This window comes from Cynocephalus volans, chromosome 10 (genome assembly GCF_027409185.1).
Source record: "Cynocephalus volans isolate mCynVol1 chromosome 10, mCynVol1.pri, whole genome shotgun sequence".
NCBI lineage: Eukaryota > Metazoa > Chordata > Mammalia > Dermoptera > Cynocephalidae > Cynocephalus > Cynocephalus volans.
Window position 1 is genome coordinate 92,540,267 of NC_084469.1, and position 18,205 is coordinate 92,558,471.

General features: G+C 54.2%; 1 protein-coding gene across 1 annotated transcript; it reads left to right on the plus strand.

Annotated features, from left to right (window-relative positions):
* Window positions 1-13,000: 13,000 nt before the first annotated feature.
* On the plus strand, window positions 13,001-15,082 carry GADD45B (growth arrest and DNA damage inducible beta). Its single transcript, XM_063111736.1, has 4 exons — window positions 13,001-13,260; window positions 13,374-13,475; window positions 13,873-14,095; window positions 14,351-15,082. The coding sequence occupies exons 1-4, from the start codon at window positions 13,217-13,219 to the stop codon at window positions 14,462-14,464; spliced, it is 483 nt and encodes a 160-aa protein (XP_062967806.1). The 5' UTR covers window positions 13,001-13,216; the 3' UTR covers window positions 14,465-15,082.
* Window positions 15,083-18,205: the final 3,123 nt, after the last annotated feature.

The window sequence follows — 18,205 nt, forward strand, 5'->3', positions numbered from 1 at the left end:
TCAATCCGCGCCGCCGGCCAAGATGGCGCCGCGCCCCGCCGCCGCCGTCGCTGCCGCCGCCGCCGCCGCGCGGAACCCTGGGACTTGTAGTCCTGCCGCGGGCGCGCACGGGGCACGCCGGGAGTTGTAGTCCCGCCCGGCCCCTGGGGGACAGCGGGTTGCTTGCTAGTGCCTCGGCGTATGCACGGACGGAACCTCAGTGGAAGCTCATGGAGGAACCTTAGAAACATGCTGAGCTTCTTCGTCCATTCTCTAGCGAAGGAATAAAAAACAGAATGCTCAGGCTGTGCTCTTTGGCCTGATTTGATCACACAGTGAGTGCATGCATATTTCGAAATGTTACTCTGTACCCCCAAAACATGTACCATTATTGCATATCAATTAAAAAATGACATTTAAAGAAATGCTCAGGCTATTCTAATTAGTCTGACTTGATCATCACACAGTGTATGCATGTGGCGAAATATTACTCTGTACCCCCAAATAGCTACAATTATTGCATGTCGGTTAAAAAATAAAGTTAAAAAAAGTGCTCAGAGGGTTGGCCGGTTAGCTCTGTTGGTTGCAGCGTGGTGCCGATAACACCAAGGTCCAGGGTTCAATCCCCGTACCGGCCAGCTGCCAAAAAATAAAACCAAAAAAATTTTTAAAATGCTCAGGGAAGGAAGTCAGACACCAAAGGCCATATATTGTACCAAGCTACTTACATGAAATGTCCAGAGAGACTGTCAAAGAAAATTTCAACAAATTGAGTTAACTGATCTCATCAGCTTTTATGAGCGACTCATGAATCATGCAGTATCCCCACTATGATACAGAAAGGCCCTCCAGAGGGCTGAGCAGACGGGTGGCTTTCTAGGCAGGGAAGGGCTGGAAAAAGTACAGAAAAGGAACAAAAAACGGATTGGTTACTAAAAACGGTTCAAGGTCACTTTTCTTATCCGGTAGAAACAAAGGGGACTTCCTTATCTAGCCTGTTCACTTTCACTGGGCCCTTTTGGGTTGGTTGTTGTGAATCTCCTGGTTTTTGGAAAACTGGCCCGTTTTAAACTTTAGTTTGGTTCCGTTGCATTTAGCAAGAGTGACTCCCTTGTGGTTTGGTCTGGTCCGCTGGGCCCTACTGCAAGGGCTCAGTCCAAACAATTGCCTCCCACAAATTTTATCTAGCATGGCAAATCCACGGAGCAGGCTTTCTTCGACTCTGCACTGTGGGGCATTTGGGGCAGATCCTTCTCTGTCGTGGGGGGTTGGTGGAAGGGGTCCTGTCGATTGCGGGCGTTGAGCAGGATGCCTCGTCTCCACCCACTTGATACCAAGAGGATTCCCCACCCCTGGTCATGACAACCACTATGTCTCCAGACATTGCCACACGTCATCTGGTTCCCTTTCCAGCCTTCCGAGGACACCGGGGTAGGTCCCCCCTGGGTACCCACCGGTCTCAAGTGCCTAACACTCCCTTCTTCCTAGATGGGCCCCAGCCTTAAATCCCAGGCAGGCAAGAGTGCCTGGCTAGACGGGGGCTGTATCCTCTTCTCAAAAGTTACCTTGTATTTAAGGATCTGAGACTGTTTTCGTCCCCTACTAATGGCAGGAATATAAAATACAGTCAGTTGGTAAAATGGGAGGGAATTTAAAGCGAAATAAATAATGTGATAGGAAGCAGGGCAGAACTTGGAGGGTGGCATGGGGTCACCTACCTCCCACCCCCAGACTTAGCTGCACCCCGCTCCCCATCCAAGCTCTCGCTGACCACTGCCTGGGCCTCAGTCTTGCCCTCTGCAACATGGGCTCTCGAACCCACTCCCCGCCCTCCCCTCTCCGCGCTGGGCGGGGGCTCGGGGACGTTGGGAGCCGCCCCCGCGGACCCCCGGGGGCTGGACTCCAAGTCCCAGAAAGCCCAGCGCTTCCCGTGGGTGGGGCCCGGAGCTCCCGCCTCCCCGCGCGCAATTTGGGAGGCGTTGGGCAATTTTTAAATTTTGGCGCTGAGCGGGAGGGGCGGCGACAGCAGCGGCGGGGGTGTCCCCTCCCCCGGAGCTCGCCGGCGGCCACACCCGGAGCCCGAGGTCCGGGGCACCCGACCAAGCTGGCCTGTCGCCTCCGCGGGCTGTCCAGGCACGACATGCGGCCGGGGTCTCCGGGCCCATTTCCAGGACGGGAAACTGAGGCACGCGGAGGGGGCCAGTCTGCGGACCCCCTGCCCCAGCAGAGGCGGGATTCGAACGCGGGACTCTCTGACTCCAGGGCCTTAGAAAGTTAAAGGTCCACTGCTGTCTGCTTTGCGGGGTGAGGGTCCCAAATCCCACACCCGGGGCTGTCCAGCCCGGGAAGCCCCTGCAGTTCCGCCTGTCCCCGCCCGCTGCGCCGCCCTCCCGGCTCTGGGCTGGATTTTGGCGCCAGATGTTTAAAATCTCAGCCCAACTGCCGCTGCTGGCTCCCGGCCCGGACTTCGAGCCTGGATCCTGAATTCCGGAGCCTGGATCTCGGGGAGACCGGATTTCAGAGGCTGAATCTCTGGGAGACCAAATTCCGGAGGCTGGATCCTGAATTCCGGAGCCTGGATCTTGGGATTCTCCACATTCTGTAGCCTGGATTCTGAGTTCTAGAGTCTTCTTCATCTTGGGGGGCTGGATTCCAGAGCCTGGATCTTGGGGGGCCTGGATTCTGAAACCTGGATCTTGAATTACAGAGTCTGAGTTTGGGGGGGCTGGATTCTGGAGCCTGGATTAGGGAACACATTCTGGAACCCAGATTCCAAAGCCTGCAGGCTAAACCTGGAGTCTAGTATCAGAATTCAGGAACCTGGGGCTCCAGTCCTGTAATCCCAACTGAAATCCGGGAGGCGGGCAGAGCGCTGGGGCTGGTAGCTGGCTGGCAGCTGTTTGCTAAGTGACTGAATGGAGGCGTGGCACCAACAGGGAATGGAGGTAGTGATTGGGCACCTGCTGCGTGGTAGGCCCTGGGGAGACAGAGAAGAATCTAATATACAATATAAGTACGTCCAGTATGTGGTGTGTTAGAAGACGGTAAGCATGGAGGAAAAATAATGCCGGGTAAAGGGGCTTGGGAGCGTGCAGGGAAAGGGTTTGCATTTTTAAACAGGGTGGGACTCTTGGAGAAGGTGACATTGGAGCAAGGATTGAAGAGAGTGGGGGATCAGATGTGTGACAGTGTACGGAAAAGCATTCCGGGGGGAGGAACAGCCAGCACAAAGTCCGCGTCCTAGGCACATTGCATGCAATGCAAATGACAAGGCCCTGTGGGTAGAGACAGATACAAAAGAAGGAAACACATACGTCCAGTGACATCAGTGGGTTAGTTAGCTATTGCTGCATAACAGAGAGCCCCAAATGTAGTGGCTTAAAACAACTCATTTTTCTTATCCCAGTTTCCATGAGTTGGGAATCTGGATGTGGATTAGCTGTGAAAGCCTCTGGCTCTGGGCTTCAAAAGGCTGTAACCCAGGTGTCAGCTGGGACAGGGTCCTTCCTGTTGGAAGAGTTCAGTCCCTTGCAGGCTGTTGGACTGAGAGCCGCAGGTCCTTGCTGTGTGTTGTTCAGGGGCTGTCTTAGTTTCTCATCACATAAGAGAGAGGGTTTAACGTGGGTTCTGAAACCCTCACTGTTTATAATAAGAGAGAAAAAAGAACCAAAAACAACCCAAATATCCATTGATAAGAACAAACCAAGACCTTGATATAGATTCACACAGTGAAATATTATACAGCCATGAAAATGAACACGCCTCAGCAACATCATCCACAAATGACCTCCCACACATAACACTGGAAAGAAAGCAAACTGCGGGAGAAGACATACAATGTGCTCCTGGGCCCTGATCTAATGGTTGAGGTCTTTAGAAGAGGAGGGGAATTTGGACACAGAGAGGAGAATGCCAGACACAGGGAGATGGCCAGGTAAAGAGGGAAGCAGAGATTGCAATGATGCATCTACATACCAAATATTGCTCACAACCACTAGAGAGAGGCACAGAACACATTCTCCCTCAGAACCTCCAGAAGGAACCAGCCCTGCCATCACCTTGACTACAGACTTCTGGCTTCCAGAACTGTGAGACAATACATTTCTGTCATTTTAAACCCCCCCGGTTTGGGGGATATTTTGTTATAGCAGCTCCAGGAGACTCATACACTGTTGCTGAATCAACTATAGAGAAAAACTGAACGACATTGAAAGGGACCAAAATTTACCTACTGTGTTTTGATAGAAAACTAGTTACGTTAGTTAGCTATTGCTGTGTAACAAGTTATCCCCCACATGCAGGAGTTTAAAACGGCATGCATTTATAATTTCACAGTGTCTGTGAGTCAGGAATGCAGGCACAACGTAGCTGGGAGCCCTGCAGCAAAGGTTCCTGCAATGCAACCGTCAAGCTGCCAGACAAGGTTGCAGCCTCATCTGAAGGCTCAGCGAGGAAGGAATCTGTTTGTGTGGATGTAGATGGGATCCATGTCTTTGTGGGTTGTTGGACTGAGGCCTCAGGTTCTCACTAGTTGTTGGCAGAGGCTGCCTTCCATTTCTTGCACGTATTGGGGCAAAAGGGCCAGCCAGACAGGAGGCACGCTCTTTTTATAACCTATTCTTGGAGATGAGATCCATCACTTTTACCACACTGTATTTGTTAGAAGTGAGTCACTAGGTCCCACCCATACTTAAGGGTGGGGGATGGGGGGTATGCAAAAGCATGAACAGCAGGGGAGTGGGGGTTAGTCAGGGTTAGCCAGGGTTCTCCAGAGAAATTGAACCAACAGGATCTGTACAAGGGTACTTCAAAAAGTTTGTGTAAAAATAGAATTAAAAGACAATATGCATCTTTCCATGATCTTTGTGAAGTATCCTTGTGTCTAAAGAGAGAGAGAATGATTTATTACAAAGAATTAGGGGACTGGCTGGCTGGTTAGAGCGTGGTCAGTTGATTAGACCATGGCCTATAACACCAAGGTCCAGGTTTGGATCCCTATACCAGCCAGCTACCAAAGGAAAACAAAAATTGGCTCAGACCATTACGGAAGCTGACAAGTCCCAAGGTCTGTAGTTGGCACACTGGAGGCTCTTGGGAGCAGATGCTGTAAGCTCCTGTCTGAGACTGAAGGCCTGAGACCCGGCAGACCCAGGTGTAGGTGTGAGGAGAGGTAAAGACCAACGTCCCAGCTCGAGGACCCTCCCACCTCTTCCTTCACTTTGTGTTCACTTCAGGCCCTCGACAGATCGGATGAAGCCTTCCCACATTGGGGAGGTGCATCTGCTTTACTCAGTGCACGGATTCAAAGGTTCATCTCTTCTAAAAACACCCTCACAGAGGCGCCCCGGATAATGTTGACTGAATATCTGGGCACCATGAGGCCCAGCCAAGTTGACATATAAACTTAACCATCATAGGGACCGTTGCAGCCATACTAGAAGCTGCTTGACACATGAGCGTGGTCTGTGTTATCTGATTCTGGGGAGCCCCAGCCTGCTTCACGGTCTCTGAGCTACTGTACGAGTGTGTAAGCTGTTGTGACAGACAGAGCAGCGCAAATGTCTCTTCTCCACTGCAGTAGTAAGAACTTTGGCCTCACCCAGAGAGAGAGGTCTGGCCTTCGTCCTCAGCTATGAGGAGGTGACCTCTAGGTCTCTGGAATGTCCTGTCTGATGGGTATATCTTTGTTTGCCTGGAGGCTCTGGCTTCTGGACAGTCTAGTCAAACACTGTGATGTCTGATGGGGCTTTGAGCTGTGCCGGGTCGGTGCTGACTTCCAGGAGGGCTGGGGACTGAAGGTCCTGCCGGCAGTGTGTGACCAAACTCAAATAAAAACACTAGACATGAAAGGCTCGCGTGAGCTTCCTGCTTGGGACTACTTTGTGCTTATTGTTGCACGTCATTCCAGGGCTCCACAAGGAAACAAGGACCAGGAATTCTGCCTCTGGACCTCTCCTGGACTCTGCACTTTTTTGCCTCTCTTCCCTTGGCTGATTTTATCTGAGTTTCTTTTGCTTTGTTTTGTTGGCAGCTGGCTGGCACAGGGATCAAAACCTGGACCTTGGTGTTATCAGCATCACGCAATAACCAACTGAGCTAACAGGCCAGCCCCTTTGGCTGATTATAATTTGTATCTTTTTGCCCTAAAAAAGCTGTAATCATAAGTGGAGCACTTTCCTGTATGACGAGCTGCTCTAGTGAATTATCAAGCCTTAGGGTGGTCGTGGGGACCCCTGAATTTGTAGCCAGCTGGTCTGACCCCAAAGTTGCAGGTGGTATCTGAAGTGAGGGCCGTCTTGTGGGGACTGCACCCTGTAACCATACAGTTGCTTAAACCATATGCATCCACAGAAATACAGATTATCTCCTGGAGACCAGAATATTGACCAAGCAGATTTATTCTGGCATCCTGATGGCCTATAAAACGTGTGCTTCTTTGAAATCTTTGAACCACTGTAACATCTTACTGGTGCCCTCATTATTTAATTAGTTAAATACAGTCTTCGAGACACATCCATCATTTATTCATGTGAGAGTCATGCTTCTGCCTTTTTACTTACTTTTTAGTATCTCCCCACACCTTTTTTTTCGGCAGCTGGCCAGTACAGGGACCAAACCCTGGACCTCAGTGTTATCAGCACCATATTCTAATTAACTGAGTTAACCAGCCAGCCCTTAAGTATATCCTTTAACATAATGCTCACACGCTCAACGTGTTCTAGGGGACTCATTCAGTCATTTGACAAGTCCAGTTGGGCATCTGCTCTGTGCTAGGGGCACAGCAGTGAGCAGAACAGATGAAAATCCCTGCCCTGGTGGAGCCGACTTTCTAGCCAGAGGCACAGATAATAATTAGGTCGAATAGTAAACTGTACAGAATGTTAGATGGTGTTAAGGGCTCAGAAGGAAAAAACCCACAAAGCTGGGAATGAGGGGTGACAGGTGGGAGTAGGGGAGGAATGACACGGATGTGAGGGCATGGGGGGGAGGGGTTCCAGAGACCGGAACCAGAGAAAGCCAAAGCCTGGAGGTGGGAACGTGGCTGGTACATCCAAAGATCAGGAAGGGTTTTCCAGTGGTGTTTTGTCTTTGGAGGGTGAGCAGAGAAGGGACATGGTACGAATTAGGTTTTGGAAATTGCTGGGTGCCGTGGGGGGAACCAGCTGAGCGGGGGTACGGGCATCTGGGGAGGGAAGGGGGTCGCCTCGAGTGGCTTTCAAGGTGACAAGAGTAGGGAAGGTATACGGAGCACTTTCTACATGCCAAGCACATTCTCGGTCATCGTTTTGTGTAATCCTTTCCAGTTCGATTTTCCTAAGAAAAGAGGGAGTTTCAGAGAGGTGAAGTCACCAACTCAAGGACACACAGCTCATGAGTGGTGGACGGGGGATAGGAACCGGGCAGACTTGCTGGTTCTTGCTCAGAGCAGAGCCACCTCCCTCCGCATGCCACGTCACCACCCCCCATGCTGCCGTTGCCCCCAGCATTTCCCAAATCTGCCTCATCTTCCGGCCTCCTTGCCTCCTTTCCTTCAATCCCTGCCACCTGGCATGTCGTCCCCACCTCCTCCCGGCTGGTTCCTGTCTTACAAACGTCTGGAAGTTCAGCTGATGACTCACCTCCACCCGGAAACCTCTCCTTGGGGACAGGAATCACGTCTTGTTCATCTCTGCAAGAAAAACATGATGTCAGAGCCCAGCCCTTCCCTGGCTTCAGACTTGCTAGTAGCTTCCTGGCCACACTGGAGTCCAATCCAGATGCCCCTCCACAGCCCCCAAGACCCACCTCTCTGATCCCATCCTCTCTGCTCACCCCTCACTCGCTCTGCTGCAGCCACCTGGGCTCCCTTGGGGTTCCTCAGATGTGCCAGGCGAGGTCCCGCCTCAGGACCTTTGCACGTGCTGAGCCTGCTGCCTGAGATGCTTTTCCCTCAGAGCCGCTCAAGCCTGGCTTTTTCATGCCATTTATATCTCAGCTCAAATGCCATCTCCTCAGAGAAGCCCACCCAACCACCCCCTCTGAAGTAGCTGTGTACTGCCCCCCACCAGTGCCAAATCAGCACCTGGTAGTCCCTCGATCAATACAGGAAAGTTAGATAACAGCCCACAGTGTCAGGGCAGTTACTACACACAGAGCCCTTTTCTAAGTGAGGATGGTGATGAACTCATTTCACGCTTAGAATAATCCCAGATGGTGTTGTTATTTCCATTTTGCAGAGGGGGAAACTGAGGCACACAGAGAGAAGATGGCATGCCAAAGCTTACACAGCTGGTCAGGAGGGGACCTGGGATTCAAAGCGGGGTAGTTGGAAGCCTCCTTGGCCACGCCCATCCCTCCCACACATCGTTTTGGGGGCTCTGTCTGCCCCCCCCCCCCGCCCCCCGTCCTTCTCATCCCAGCTCCTCACATCATCCTGTCTTAGTCTGCCCCAGCTGCTGTAACAGAATTCTATAGACTGGGAGGCTTAAACAACAGGAATTTATTTTCTGGAGGCTGGAAGTCCAAGATCAAGGTGGGGACTGGTTTGGCCCCTGGTGAGGACTCTCTTCCTGGCTTACGGACAGCAGCCTTCTTGCTGTGTCTTCACATGGTGAGGAGCAAATGAGCTCTGGTTGCTTCCTCTTCTAGCAAGGGCACCAATCCCATCATAGGGGCCCCAGCCTTATGTCTTCATCTAAACCTCATCACCTCCCAAAGACCCCACCTTCAAATACATTCCATTATGGGTTAGAGTTTCTATGGCACCTCCTATAATGTCAGGGTCCCCCGTCCCTGCTCCCACCTCTCTCAAACATCGCTCCCCACTGCTGTGGTTCCTAATTCTGCTGCATTCCACCGCCATGCTGGGAGGGAACCCTGGACCCAACTCTTCCGGGCAGGCCAACTTCCCAGCCTTCTGGAGACTTGGCTTCCTCACTGTTCCCATGGGAACAATCCCCCTGCCTCCTGGGTTTGCAGGGAGCAGGGATGCCAGAATCAGGGTTCTAAGAATTAAGGGAGCAAGACACTCACTTCTGGAACAAAACATTAAGGTGGTGCTGCAAAACTCGGTCATGAAGATAAATAATATTTTAATGCAATTTTAAAAATGGGGCTGGCCAGTTAGCTGACTTGGTTATAGCACGGTGCTGATAACGCCAAGGTCCAGGGTTTGGATCCCAGTGCTGGCCAACTGCCAAAAATAAAAAAATAAAAATAAATTTAAGAATTTAAAAATTGAAATGAATGCAAAAAAAAAAAAAAAAAAAAAAAAAACCCAAAAAGCCACACCACACCACAAAAACCAAAAAAATTCCATATTGGATATGTTTTGAAATTTTTAAATCAAGGCAGCATTGCTCATACTGCTTTCTCCTTTTGGCTCAGGCTCCAGGAATAGCTCAGTGTGGCATTGTTATCCGTCCTGTCTGGATGAAAAATGTTCATATTTACTTCATCATGGATTTTTTTGGCATTTATTTCATTTTAAATTAAAATATTATTAAAATTAAAATATTAAAAATGTATTAAAATATTATTTATCTTGTTCTGGATTAGGGGTGATGGTTGTACAAACTCGTGACTGTACTAAAATTGGACACTGCATCAGACACTTTTGAAAGGTGAGTTTTATGGTATGTGAATCACATCTCAATAAAAAATGAGAGAGGAAAATATGATTTATCTTGACACCTGAGTTTTTCCAGCACCCCCTTGAATTTTGTGCCTGAATCCGGTGCCTTGATCGTTGCCCTGCTAAAGAGGGCTCAGAGAATCTGTGCCCGAGTCCTTCCTCCTGTGTATCCTCCACAGCAGCCATAGCAATCCTCTGAGAGGCCGGGCCTTTGTCCAGGCTGCTTCCTCGGCCTGGGATGCCATTTCCGGTCTTGACCAGGAATCTCCCACTGATCCTTCAACGCTGACTTGGCTTTGTCTCCTCCCAAGGGGACCGCCGTGGCCCACCCCACCGCCCACCCTCATCTCCCCAGCCTTCTCTCTCTAGACCCCAAACACCCCGTGCGTCCCTCCTCCCCGCCCTGACCGCAGGTATCTTGGCACATCTGGAGCATTCTGGAATATCCTCAGGGAACTCCGAGCTGTGTGCCCTTGAGCTCGCAACATCGTCACTCCTTCCTCTGAATGAACGATCACACAAGTGCAACATCATGTAAACCCTCAACAAATGCTTGCGAGTATTATTATCTTCGATGCCATGCCTAAGTACTTTTAAAAAGTGGCTCAGTGTACCTATTCTAGAGACAAGGGATCTCAGTTGGGAGGTGGGTAGGGACACACCCGTTTTCCTGGTTCAGGAAATCCTGACTCACACATGTTGGCATGGGATGGTCTGTGGGTTCCCAGGGGACAGGGTCACCTTTCCTTGGGGCAGACGGAGGCAACCTGAGTCCTGGTACTGGGGTGCAAAATTTAAGTGGCTGACCAGCATAGATCTCATGAAAAAATAAAAAAGAATAAAAAAGAAAAACAAAATAAATCTAAGAGGGTGCCAAAAGACTCAGTCATGAAGATAAATAATATTGAAATGCAATATTTTAAAAAAATAAAAAACAACTCACAAGTATCCGTGATGAACAAAATATCAAAATTGAAAATAGAGACAGGATCTGATCTGCATGTGACCACAACTGATTTCCCCCAGCAACTGGCTCTGTCAGATCCTGTCTATATTTAAAATTCTGATATGCTGTTCATCAGAGAGATTTTTTTTTTGCATACATTTTGATTCTTTAAGAATATTGCATAAAAATATTGTTCACCTTGATGACCAAGCTTTTTGTTCCCTTCAATTTTGTGCCTAAGGTGAGTGCCTCACCCTGATTCCCAGCCCTCCTTCCAGTAAAACTTTATTTACAAGAACATATGCCCACAATAGACAAAAGCGACCCAAGCGTCCAGAAGAGGTGACTGCATAAACACAATGTGGTCCACCCACAAAATGGAATATTATTCAGCTTTAGAAAGGAATTGACACACGCTACCACGTGGAGGAACCTTGAACACATCACACTCAGTGACAGACGCCAGACACAAAAATTCTCGTAGTGTGTGACCCCACTTAGATGAAATGTCCAGAAGTGGCAAATCCACAGAGACAGAAAGTAGATTAGAGGTCACCAGGAGCTGTGGGGACAGGGGAATGGAGTTATTGCTTAATGGGTAGAGTTGATGTTAGGAAGGATAAAGTCTCGGATATAGATAGTAATGATGGTCACACAACGGTTTGAACGCATTTCATGCCACTGAACTTCATAGTCACCATTGGTTGAAATCGAGCGTGTGGGTTGGTTAGAGCACGGTGCTGATTTGTTCAATTTGACTTTTTAAAAATATTGCATCTATAAAATAGATGTGGCACGTGTAAAATATCGTGTGTATAAAATATTGCAGCTGTCACCCCAGTCCCCGCCCTGGTCACCCTCCCCTCTCTGTCCCCGCGGGCTGGTCCCTTCCGGCGCTGCGGGCGCAGTGACCCGGCACGGTCACGAGGTGGCGCCGCCGCGCCTCGCAGACCCGGGGACATTTCGCGTCCCCCGCGGTGGGCGACGCGGAGGTGGTGAGATGCGTCAGCCGGCCCTGCGGGCCGGGAGCCGGGGGAGCCGAGCCGCGGGGCCGAGGCCAGGCCCCAGGCTGGCGGGGGAGGGGACACAGATGTGAGTCACCCGGGAGCCCCCGACCGACCGTGGGAGACAGTCCCACACGCGCCTCAGTCGTGAACCGCCTTCCCCGGGCGGCAGAGGAGCTGGCGGCTGTCGCTGCGTGCGGCCTGGCCTGGCGCGCACTTGTGGCTGCGACACCCACGACCAGCCTGTGCCTGTGGCCTCCCCAGGCCTCAGTTGTCCTTTTTGCATCATGCGGACGAGCACAGCGTCTGCTTTCCAGCTCCTTGATTAAATGGTGCACAATAGAGAGGGGGCGCGGGGTACACACTAGGCGCTCAATAGCTGTCGGCGCCCACCCTGCACGGAAGGATTGAGTGGCCGTCACCACTGCCCGTGGGTCCGAGGCGGCAGCGTGCAGAGCAGGCCGGAGTCACTTCCACCCCTTGCTTTCTCCCGGGCCTCGGTATCCCCCCCGCGGTCAGGTGCGAGGCAGCCGGCAGGGGGCGCCCCGGCCGCTCAGCCCCGAGCCCGCCCGGCCAGGCCACCTGCGCCTCCCACGCGCACCCTACCCTGAAACTCGCGGGGGGCAGGGAAGGGGCGGCCCGGCTTCTACTCCTGGGAGCCTCGGGTTTTGCAGCCCCTGCTTTCGGGGGGGCCTACTGCGACCACCAGCTGACAGTTACTGGGCACTTACTGTATAGCCCTCTGAGTGAATGCTGCTTCCAGGCTCATGAGGACAAGTGGGGGACACCGAGGCTGCCTCTTGCAGCTCTCACTTTGGGGGGCCTCGAGGTGACCTGCTGACCCTTACGGAGCGCTAAGCGCCCCTTGCTTTATTGACTGCGACCCCCAATCCAACCAGGCTCTCGGTGCATTCCATTAATCAGATGCGAACACAGAGGCCCAGAGGAGCTAAGTCACTCGGGGGGTCTGGGGTCCCCGCAGCCAGGAGAGACCCCCTACCTAGGAGGGTTCAGCTTGCAAACCGGGTCCCTTCTCCGTGCAACCCCCAGCAGAGCCTGGGAAAGATGCGGACCAGGGACTCTCCAGGGACGGGGAGGGGATTCCAGCCGCTCCCCACCCCCCCGAGAGTCGGGGCCGCCTCGCGCGCTGGAAATCCCGCGCGCGCCCCGAACCGCGGCGCGGCTGCCGGGAAATCAGCAGGAAAACTTCTGCTTTTTTTTTCGTTTTCTGGTACTCGCGGCCCCCCCGCGCCCTGGTCCCAGCTCTCGCCCCCACGTGGGGCGCCCCCGCCCGGCGCCCCGCCCCCTCGCCGCGGCCGCCCAACCGCAGCGCTCGATGCCCCGGCCTTTGTTTTTCCGCCAGTAGGAAGGGCGGACGGTCTCGTCGAGGCCACGCCCCTGACCGGCGAGTCTATAAAAGGCGGCGCCGGCGGCCGCGGACTACAGATCGCCGAGGCTGAGGACGCGCGCGTCGGCTCCGGGGCTGCGTGGATTGTTTTCGCTGAGGACTTTGCCAGCTTTTTCTCCGCCTGTTGTTTTTGGGATTTTGCTGCCTCCCGAAGGTCTTGGACCCTCCGGCGCTGGGGGACGATTTTGGGCTCTCGAGCTCGGATTTTGCGATTTCTCCCTTGGGACTGTCGTGGCACTGCGTCCACTGTGGATTATAACTGCAACATGACGCTGGAAGAGCTCGTGGCGTGCGACAACGCGGCACAGAGGTAAGTAGCTGCGGTTCCCCGCTGCCTGAGGTCGGCTGGGCCGGGCCGGGAGGGAAAAACAGCGCCCGCCCGGTGGCCCCCCTGGCGCTGACCCTCCTGTCCCGTGGTCTCAGGATGCAGATGGTGACTGCCGCCGTGGAGGAGCTGCTGGTGGCCGCGCAGCGCCAGGACCGCCTCACGGTGGGGGTGTACGAGTCGGCCAAGCTGATGAATGTGTGAGTCAGACCCTGTCCCGGGCTGGGCGCGGGTGGGGACGTCCCCGCCGTGCTGTGCACGCTCCCTGCACCTTTTCTCCTGCACGGGGCTGGGACTTCCCTAAGGGGCCCCCGCTGTGGACTCAGGGTCTCTTGCTTTTGCGGGGAGAAGAGGGCTGCACGTTCTCTAGCTGCATGGTTTGCAAGCGCCGGGCCCCATGGGGCCCTGCGTCCCCCGCCATCACTTTGAGCCGTGTGACCTCCGTCTCCTCCCCACCTCTGTCAGCTTGCAGGCGCCATCCTCTGCACCCGTGCGGTTTCTGTTTGCTCTTGCATCCTCCTTTTCCGCAAACTCCCCGTGCAGGGTGGCCCTTCTCCCGTCCCAAGTTGACCCACCCTCTCTCTTTGGCCCCCTCAGGGACCCTGACAGCGTGGTCCTGTGCCTCCTGGCCATCGACGAGGAGGAGGAGGATGATATTGCCCTGCAAATCCACTTCACACTCATCCAGTCCTTTTGCTGTGACAACGACATAAACATCGTGCGGGTGTCGGGCATGCAGCGCCTGGCACAGCTGCTGGGAGAGCCGGCCGAGACCCAGGGCACCACTGAGGCCCGAGACCTACACTGCCTCCTGGTCACGGTAAGCCAGGCCGCTGCCCTGCCCCGCCGCACCCAGACACCTGGGCCGGTGTTTGTCAACAAAGTCCGGCCAGCCTGTCCTGCAGCAGCTCAGCATCCAGACATGTTTGGCATGTCCCATGGGCTGCTCGGCCAGAGCCTCGTCACCCAGAGAACTGTTTTGAGTCTGCCTGTTTTCCCCAAAGGGGCCCCAGGAGAGGGAGGCTCCCCGCCCAGCCCTGGGGCTCCCATTCAACTCCTTTTTCCGCCGCCACAGAACCCTCACACGGACGCCTGGAAGAGCCACGGCTTGGTGGAGGTCGCCAGTTACTGCGAAGAAAGCCGAGGGAACAACCAGTGGGTCCCCTACATCTCCCTCCAGGAACGCTGAGGCCCTTCCCAGCATCAGAACCTGTGGAGTTGCTGCCAAAAAAATAAAAATAAATATTTGACCCCCCTCCCCCCTAGAACAACCCCCCAAAACAACCAAAACCCACGAGACCACCGGGGGCGGAATCACTGGAGGTTGAGGAGAGGAGAGGGGACGTGTGTGGCCACCCCCAGGGCGTGGGCCAGGAGCAGCGCCAGCGGCAGGCACCGAGAGGAGAAGAGGGGGACCCAGGCCAGCAGGAGAGGGGACCCTGGAGCTCAGGCCTTGCGACAGAGCAGAAGCTGGAGCAGGGAGCGGCCTCCCCGGGCATGGTGGGTCTGGACCCTACGCTGCGGGGCGGGCTGAGGCTTGTGGCATCGCCACCCCCGGGACTGGAGCGGACTTCTGCAAGTGGGACGCGGTTGACCGAGGGTCTGCACCCTCGACAGGACTACCCTTCGGGACTCGGGAGTCGGGGCTGATGTGGCTCTGTCCCCACGCACTCCCAGTTTGCAAATGCTACAGTCTATTTTGTTACTTGCACTTGTTTCTGGAACCACTGAGAGATGGAAAGCTTACAAGATACATATATTTTTATTTCTACTGTAATGGCCTTGTAATAAAATCCTGAAGCCTCTGGTTTCTCGTGTATTTCCGCTTCTGAGAAGCACGGGGACCTCTGGCCGGGTCACACGCGGGCTCCCGCAGCAGCCCCGGCGCACCGGGAAGTGTTGCTTAAGCCCCGTTGGCGGCTCCAGGCTCCTCTGCAGAAACAGAGCCTCCTCTCTGTGCAGCAGGCGCCACCACCCAGCCCTGACAAATCTTTGCCTTTTCTTTCTTTCTTTTTTTTTTTTCCCTCTTCTTCTGCTGCCCTGTAGCAATTAAAAGACCGGTTTATGACGAAACCTGGCCACCGTGCCACGGCTGTTACCGGCTGTGCTGGAGCCAACGCCAAGCTCGGGGCACTTAAAGACGCAGGCGAGGTGGGGGGTAGGGAGCTACAGCCCATGACTGTCCAGTCGCCGCCGCAGCTCAAGGTCCAGGGAGGTCGAGGGGGGCACCTGGGACCACACAGTGAGGTGGGCTCGGGCTGTCTCTGACATGTTCAGGCCTTGCAGGGAGAGCTCCTTTGGGGATACCCCCAGGAGCACGCCCCCGCCTCCCAGGCCTCTAAGGATCTGCACTAAGGAAAACAAAGTTTTTTCTTTCCCCAAACTAAGATCCACAAGCAGAAAAATACCCCAGGAAGTGGGCCTCCGAGCCCAGCTGGGCTTGGCACGTTTTGCCTCTAAACCGAAACTGTGAGCCCTGGCCGGCCACCTCCGTGTTCTCCCGAAGTGGTAGGCGCGGTGACTCCCCCTGCCCGGGGCTGGGAGCGCGACCGAGCCCAGTCCTGCCCGGCCTCAGTCTTCCCGCCCGGGTCTGCGGGGTGGGCGCGCCCTGGCCCGGCGCCTGGTCTCCCTCTGTGCCGCAGCCCGGACCTGGGGACTCCGGGGGAGGGAGCCCTGCCGCAGGCCGCGACCTTTCCACGAAGCCCCACGTGGGCGCGCGAGGAAAACCCCCGCGGCCCCCTGGGAGTCACGGGGCTGGGGGAAGCCCCCGCCGGGGGAGGGGGGAGGGGAGAGAAGGAGGGAGGGGGAAGTCCCAGCGGGAGAAGTGGGGGGAGGCCCGGGGATCCCTCCCCGGGGCTGGGAGGAGGGAAGAACCGCAGTGGAGAGGCGGGGGCCCCGAAGGGAAACCCGGGGGTGCGGGAGGGCGCGATGGGGGTGAAGAGACCAGAACCCCAAGGGGTGCAGGGGAGGACCGAGGTCAGGGGGTCGGAGACCAAATCCCGAAGGACTGGGGGGACCAGGAGCTCTTCTTGTCCCGTGGGGCTCCAACCCCATCCTGACCTGCCCATCTTCAAGGGCCCAGTGACCTCTGACCCTCTCACCCCTTGGTCCCCTGTCCAGTGCCAACAAGACCCCAGACTCCTGGGTCCCAGGGAGAAACGGGGCATGAGTGGGGCCCTAGCGGTGGGACCCTCAGCCAGGACCTTGCCCTTTCTGTGCCTCAGTTTCCCCCTCTGAAAAATGGGGATAATAATGCCTACCTCATGGATGGTTGAGATTAAATGAAATACATATTCTCTCGATTATGCTTCCAACATCGAAAGTATAAAACAGAGCAGCCGTTATTACTATTAATACTACTGTCAACACTCTTATGTCCCATGCAGTTCCAGAATCTTTAATCCTCTCACAGCCACCTTGTGAATTAGCAGAGCCGGGACTCCCAGGAGGCAAGAGAGGCATGCCTTCCGTGCAGAATTAAAAACTCCTTTGGCAATATGAAGAATATTTTCAAGCAATATTTTAATTAAAAAAATTTTTTTATATATGTATTTATTTTGGCGGCTGGCTGGTACTGGGATCTGAACCCTTGACCTTAGTGCAACTGAGCTAAACTGCCAGCTGCAAGCAATCTTTTTAAAACTTGAATAAATGCAAAAAAAAAAAAAAAAAAAAAAAATCCGCGGTGAGGGGGCTGGTGGTCAGCTCAGCCGGTTAGAGCGCTGCCTTGTAACACCAAGGTCAAGGGTTGGGATGCCACGCCTCCTACCTGCCAGCTGCCAAAACCCAGAAACCCATGGTGAGCGAAATTTCAAAACTGTCAGTCCAGACAGGGTCAGCATTGCTGACTCTTCCTTCTGCCTCAGGCTCCAAAACCCCAGCCCCCTCCACTGTCACCCGTGTGACTGTGCGGGAGGGTGGCACATATATTCTAACAGTAGTTATCCCATTCTTATTACTGTTGCTGTCGTTGAAAGTATTAAGGTCTTTCTGACCGAACCCAAGGAAGTACAGGAATCGGCTTCCAATGCTGGCAGAAGAGCAGCTATATTTACTCAGCCCTCCCGGGGCATAAACACCCTTCAAGTTGACCTCGGCCCTGTGAGGAGGCCGCACCTCCCCCAGCACCCCCCCCCCCCCCCCCCGCCACAAGTTCATGCGGGGTCAGGAAGGACTTGCTACAGGACAGGACACTGAGGTGCAGTCATCGGTGCAGGCCCCACCCTGGGCTCCCACCCTCCGGACTGGGTGCCAAGATCCTTGTGTGTGTCCCTTGGACTAGGAGTGGGAGATCCTTAGCAAGGTCAGCTGAAGTTTTCAAGCAGACACGCTGCCCCAGCTGGACACATGTGACCAGGGTGTGCGCTCAGCCCTAGCTGCCCATGCGTGCCACTGGCCGCACCTACACCCACGGGCGGAGACACACACGCCCACTCCACACAGTATACGCACACCCAGGGACACGCACACGCCTCCCCAAACACTTCGCAGGCTGCCGCTTGCTCACGTCCACCCAGTGCTCTCGGCTTCAGCTGATCTCCCTGGGCAAGTCCCTTAACCTCTCTGAGCCCATTTCCCATATCTGTCAAAGAGACACAGCCTCCCTTAAGAACATGTTCGTCCAAATAAACATATGTTCACACGTGTACACACACACACGCCAACACGTGCATGGGGACAGATGTGTAAATACAGGTGTGCTCCCTACCTCTGTGCCTCAACAGTTTATGGGCTTCTAGTTGTTTCCCAAACACTGTCTCTCCAGGGAAGGGCGGTATCCAACATAGCCAACATACGGGGAGATGTTGCGGAGGAGCAATGCAATAACAGCACTGAGTGAGCCCCTCACCCCAGCGACTCTGTTAACCCTTGCGACAGCTCTGCGAGGTAGGTATTATCATCTGCCTCTTACAGAAAGGGTTCAGAGAGG

Coding starts and splice junctions, on each gene's coding strand:
- GADD45B (XM_063111736.1), top strand. CDS start 13,217: ATGACGCTGGAAGAGCTCGTGGCGTGCGACAACGCGGCACAGAG. Junction 13,476..13,872: donor TCGGCCAAGCTGATGAATGT/GTGAGTCAGACC, acceptor TGGCCCCCTCAG/GGACCCTGACAGCGTGGTCC. Junction 14,096..14,350: donor TACACTGCCTCCTGGTCACG/GTAAGCCAGGCC, acceptor CCGCCGCCACAG/AACCCTCACACGGACGCCTG.